Source organism: Nuphar pumila, chromosome 8, assembly GCF_984573655.1.
Source record: "Nuphar pumila chromosome 8, dmNupPumi1.hap1.1, whole genome shotgun sequence".
Lineage (NCBI taxonomy): Eukaryota > Viridiplantae > Streptophyta > Magnoliopsida > Nymphaeales > Nymphaeaceae > Nuphar > Nuphar pumila.
Genome location: NC_143256.1, coordinates 120,955,814 through 120,961,938, shown reverse-complemented (window position 1 = coordinate 120,961,938; position 6,125 = coordinate 120,955,814). Strand labels below are relative to the sequence as shown.

At 42.9% G+C, this 6,125-nt stretch overlaps 1 protein-coding gene across 1 annotated transcript in view; it reads left to right on the top strand.

Moving 5' to 3' along the window:
* The first annotated feature begins 241 nt into the window (after positions 1 to 241).
* AAE18 (acyl-activating enzyme 18) overlaps positions 242 to 6,125 on the top strand; it is a 37,096-nt gene continuing 31,212 nt past the window's right edge. The window contains exon 1 of the mRNA XM_090016524.1: positions 242 to 540. Coding sequence (XP_089872650.1) covers positions 266 to 540 — 275 coding nt within the window. The 5' untranslated portion in view covers positions 242 to 265. The remainder of the gene's footprint in view (positions 541 to 6,125) is intronic.

Below are 6,125 nucleotides of genomic sequence, written 5' to 3'. Positions count from 1 at the left end.
TCCAAATCCGGACCCGAAGGTCTAATTAAAACATGAATCCGGGTATGGTTTATGAAATTTTATACCAGACCCAAGCCGTGCGCGCTCCCAAGAGACCAGGAAGACACTTTTTTTAATGAAAACGAAAAAAAAGAAAGAAACAAAGTTATGCGGAGTCCTCCAACCCAAACCACATGCCTCAACTACCTCCCACCGCCAACCACCCCCATAACTCTCACTACAAATTGCAGCAGAAGCAGAGAGGGAGAGAGGTGTGTGCGGAGAGATGGATGTTGGGAAAGCCGTACGAGAGATTGGAGTGGAAGATATAGAGGCTGCGGGGCTGTCTCCCTGGGAGGCTCTCTCTTTCTACGAATCGCTAAGGGAAGCCATCTCTCGATCGCCGTCCGGGGAGGCCGACCATGTATGGAGGACCATCACCGACGCTCGCTTGCTTCGCCCTCGTCACCCTCACTCTCTGCATCAGCTCCTTTATTACTCGTCCTACCATGGTTGGGACGTCTCTAAAAAGGGACCGCCTCTTTACTGGTTCCCATCTTTGTGAGTGCTCTTCCTCCATCATTTCTCTTCTCCATTTCTCGACCATTCAACGCAACCAGTCGCGTATGAGGGTGGTGTTTTTTATTTTTTATTTTTAATAATAAGGCTTGAAGAACAACTGCTCACAATATTTTTTTTGTAAATATAAAAGCTCAAAATGTCTGTTTTTCATCGAAAAAACATGATCCAAGTGTCGACATTCCGAGCAATAGCACGATCAGATTTGTGAAAAATCCGAACTATTCGGTTCGCACAAAGTTCACATTCACGATATAATTTCCTCAAATTTATTTTTTTTTCTGCATTTTATGCCATATTCTTATGGAACGCCACATAGAAGTTGAATGATAGCCCCAACGGGGTTTGGCGTAGTGGGATCGGAGCTAATCCTCTAGGCCGGTGGTTTAGGTTCAAATCCCATGGGCGTCACCCCTTGGGCAAGCCAAAGCGTGGCAACTCTCTGTGGGCAAGGGGGTAAGCTCACTGAGTTTTATGCTGCCAGAACAGCGACTGTAAGTACGGCACGCAAAGCCAGAGCTGCTAGGTCTCTGATCCTGGGGATGTTTTTTCGTGTAAATATAAAAAAATGTTGAATTATTCGTTTATAGTTTAACATGTTAGTTCAGTACATGAAATTGTAAACAATGGGGACATTTACAGGGAGTAAAACACAAATATGCTGATTCGGACTGGGCGGAATGTATGTGACTATTATTGATAAATGGTAAAGTCCTTGTGAGAGAGCCAGATGTCATCTCTTTCTTCGCCTTGAAGTCTTTCCTTGTTAGACTTCTTGTGTGTGTAGAATTCCTTATTGGCTTGATCTTCTGGATGGTTCTTGATAGTGGATCTGGATTGACAGTCACCATTATTTAAATATGGATCGTGTATTCTAACAAGACCTACACCCGAGTTCTATAGATTTAATTTGCATCGGCTGCCCTGATCATGATTTTCCTAACCCCAAAGGTAATCAAAGAAAGGGACTTCCCTTTGAGGCTGGTTGTGGGCAGGAATGGTGCCAATCAATGTTGTCAGTATCGGTATCGGCCCTGAATCGTTGGGCCACCGATTCAGTTGATACTCAACTGAATAGTTTTGTATCAGCCCAATAATAATAATAATTTATTATGTGTCAATCATAATGTGACACATGTTAAAACCATCAAAATAAATTTTAAAAAATATTTAAAAATAATTTTTGGTATGTTTTTACATTTATTAAAAAATAGCCGATTCAGGCATGCAATGTATCGAAAAGAGAGGGTGTTGTATGTTCCCCCCGGATGATTCACTGAATCCCACGTCTGTGTTCGGGGCTTTGAATGAGCACCACGTATACAAGCACATGAGGCTCGTATTCCCGTGTATGTTGACATAACTTTGCATCGGACTCTGGTGTTGTTGCAAAGACTTAAGTACCCTTTCTTGTTATTCTTCTCATAAAGTGATGGTTTGAGAAAATGACAAAAATGCCTTTCATTCAAAAAAGAAAAAACAAACAGTTCAAAAAAAGGACAAACATGTCCTCCATTCAGAAAGTCGAGGATGATGTTGACTCTTCAAAGTCTTCTTCTTCTTTCTCCGTTTAAAAAAAGGACAAACATGTCCTCTATCCAGAAAGTCGAGGATGATGTTGACTCTTCAAAGTCTTCTTCTTCTTTCTCCGTAAAACACTGTAAAACCCTCTCTCTTTCTCTAGAGAAGAAATCAAGGGAGGCAAAAAGTTCTCCCTGGAGAAGGCCATGAACATCAACCCTCTCTCTCTCTCTCCCTTCTCTCTCTACTTCTGTGCACATCCAACAAACGATCCTACATTGCTCCATCAAACACCGACTGACATGCACACTGACTGTAGCATCGTTCAACTTGAAGAGTTGTGGAGTCTGATTCAAAGTTTTTGCCCTTACAGGAGAAGGGTTTGGGGGCTCCTCCCAGCGTGGGTAGCATCGTTCAACTTGATTCGTTGTGGAGCCTGATTTAGAGTTTTTGCCCTTATAGGAGGGGGGTCCGGGGGCTCCCCCCCGGCGCGGATCCCAACGATTTGTAGTGTTATCGGGTTTTCCTGCAGCGATTTATAGTATTTTCGGGTCTCCAACGAGCCCCACAACGATTTATAGTGTTATCCGGCTTTTCAACAACAATTTGTAGTGTCTTCCGCAAATCGCTATAGCGATTTATAATGTTTTTGGATCTCATTATAGCGATTTGTAGTATCTTCCGCAAATCGCTATAGCGATTTATAGTGTTTTTGAATCTCACTATAGCGATTTGTAGTGTCTTCCGCAAATCGCTATAGCGATTTATAGTGTTATTCAGTAAGCAAATCGCTGTAAATCGCTACCCGAATTAGGACCAACTTGTCAGAGCCATATCTCCCTAACCGGAGGTCATATTCCAAATCCGTAAAAAATGATGTCTTTGTTATTGAGTCTAGTTTATTCCTGTAAATTTTAAGCAATTTCTATTGTCATTTCATTCCCCATTTTAACTAAAAACCAGACCCTTATTATTTTGTGTTATTTGAGTTGCACAACACCATTCTCGCTTGACATCCACATCTTGATTCTGGCATGCTCTCTGTTGGATTTTCCATTGATTTCTTCCAACCTTGCTTGGAACAAACATATGTCTTTCTCACCACGACACCCTGTGCATTTTTTGACCACGACACCCGGGACCCGTGCCGAGGGGGGGGGGGGGGGAGCCCCCGGACCCCCCTCCTGTATGGGCAAAAACTCTAAATCAGGCTCCACAACGAATCAAGTTGAACGATGCTACCCACGCTGGGAGGAGCTCCCAAACCCTTCTTCTGTAAGGGCAAAAACTCTGAATCAGGCTCCACAACGAATCAAGTTGAACGATTCTATCCACGTTGGGAGGAGCCCCCAAACCCTCCTCCTATAAGGGTAAAAACTCTGAATCAGACTCCACAACTCATCAAGTTGAATGATGCTACCCACGCTGGGAGGAGCCCTCAGACCCCCCTTCTGTAAGGGTAAAAACTCTGAATCAGACTCCACAACTCTTCAAGTTGAATGATGCTACCCACGTTGGGAGGAGCCCTCAGACCCCCTTTTTCTGTAAGGGTAAAAACTTTGAATCAGACTCCACAACTCTTCAAGTTGAATGATGCTACCCACGTTGGGAGGAGCCCCCAGACCCCTCTCCTGTAAGGGTAAAAACTCTGAATCAGGCTCCACAACAGTCAATGTGCAGGTCAGCCGGTGCTTGATGGAGCAATGTAAGATCTTCTGTTGGATGTGCATAGAAGCAGAAATAAAAGAGAGAGAGAGAGTGAGAGGGTTAATGTTCATGGCCTCCTCCAGGGGAGATTTTTTTCTCAGATAATCCTGCAGTGCAGAGACTGAGCCTTAAATAATCATCTTCGGGGCACTTAAGTCTTTATAACCACTCCTTTTCAAGAATCGTCATTTTTTTTGGCACCAATGGAGGAGAGGGTACTTAAGTCTTTGCAATCGCATCAAACTCCAACGCTAATTAATGCTGACAAACATGGGGATACGAGACGCACATGCTTACATACGTGGTGCTCTTTGGGACCCCCGAACATGAGATATAGCTAACTCCCTTGTTCGGGGGGGGGGGGGGGGGGACATATAACCTGCTTCGAAATTATGCCGATATGATGCGTATTGGCAGATACTCACCGATATTGATAACATTGGTGCTAATGACAAAATCAAAGCTCAAAAAAGTGCACCAGTCAAGAGTTAATGCACAAAGGCAGAAGATCGCTTGTTGTACTTTAACAAATTATTATGATCACACACACAATCACACATAAGACAAATGTAACGTGGTTCAACCCAATGTAGGTCTACGTCCATGAAGGAAAATATTTCTATTCATTCTCTCTCTCTCTCTCAACGTTTTTGAGAGAGGGGTGGTTCCTTTATATAGAGGTTTACAAGGTGTATTTGATTACAATCCTGATTAGGATGGATCTCTTTAGGCTTAAACATCCTACTCCCTTTGGGAGACTTCATCTTATCTACATCAGACTAATCTTTATCTTTCTTAGGACTCACTGAGTGAATAGGAGTCTGCGTTGTATCTAGAGTCTGTATCTTATCTAAAGTAGGGTGATTTGGTTTTGGTGCAGGAACCATCTGGTGATCCATAGATTCTGGACCCGATGGCACAATCGGATCTGGATTCGATTTTCCTTTAATAGCCCCCCTCAAGGTCAAGGGCCTAGGGAGGGTGTTGAGCTTGTCTCCAAGCAAATCAAAGCGACCTCTGGACATAAGTTTAGTCATGATGTCAGCCAACTGATCCCCAGAGGAAATGCACTGAACCTGAAGATGCTTCTTTGCAATATGATCCCGAATAAAATGGATGTCCATGTCAATGTGCTTGGTGTAATTATGAAACACCAGATTAGCATAGAGGTATGACGCACCAATGTTATCACACTAAAGTGTGGGCAGAACAATGCTGATGATGTGCAGATCTTTCAATAAATACATGAGCCAAAGCACCTGGGTTGTAGTGTTGGATAGGGAATGATACACTCCTTCAGTGCTGGAATAGGCCAAAGAGGATTGTTTACGAGCATACTACGAAATGAGGGATCATCCAAGGAATACCACAAAACCCCCATGTAGACTTGTGGTCATCAACATTGCCAGCCCAATCAACATTGGAGAAGGCCGAGATGTGAAAATCTCGGCATGTAGGAATAAGAAGCCCGTAATTTAAAGTATGCTTGATGTAGTGGAGAATCCGCTTAACAACGGTCCAATGGACACTAGTGGGCTGATGCATGTATTGACAGACTTTGTTGACAACATTGGCTAAATCAAGACGTGTCTGAGTTAGATACTGCAGGGCACCCGCAACCTGGCGGTACTGTGTGTAATGAGATATGCGAAAAAACAAAGAGTGCGATAAGCACTTACAACATCCACCAATGGACAAACAAAAGGGATAACACCCAAATCCACAAGAGACAACACAACATAAAAATATAAATGTCTCTTATTGAAAGGAGAGAGAGCTCTCAAGAGTGAAAAATACAAGAGGGGTTCACCCCTATATATACACAAAAAAAGGAGAGGAGGGATGGTCTTATGGCCTTAAAAGAAGAGCCACATAGGGGGCTCCCCATGGAGTCGTTGGGAGCCCCCAACGGTCACAAATATGACCGTTGGGGGCCCCATCGACTCCATGGTGGGGCCCCTTATGTGAGTAAAAAACAAAAAAAGGAAAAAAATAAAGTGCAAAAATAAATAGAAAAGAAAAGGGAAAATAACAAGTACCCCTATCGGGTACTTGTGAAATGACTAAAATACCCCTATTGGGTATATTGGGTATTTTAGACAATATATATATATATATATAAATATATATATATATTACATGTATTTTAACACCCTCCCTCAAGCTTTACGGGGATATAATCGAAAGCTTGTTAAGGAGAAACAAAAAACGAGGAGCAACAAGAGCTTTAGTGAAGAAGTCCGCCAACTGGTACTCGGATGTGACGTAAGGTAGTGCTATGGTTCCTCTTAGGTATTCATTATGTACGTAATGACAATCCATCTCGATGTGCTTAGTAC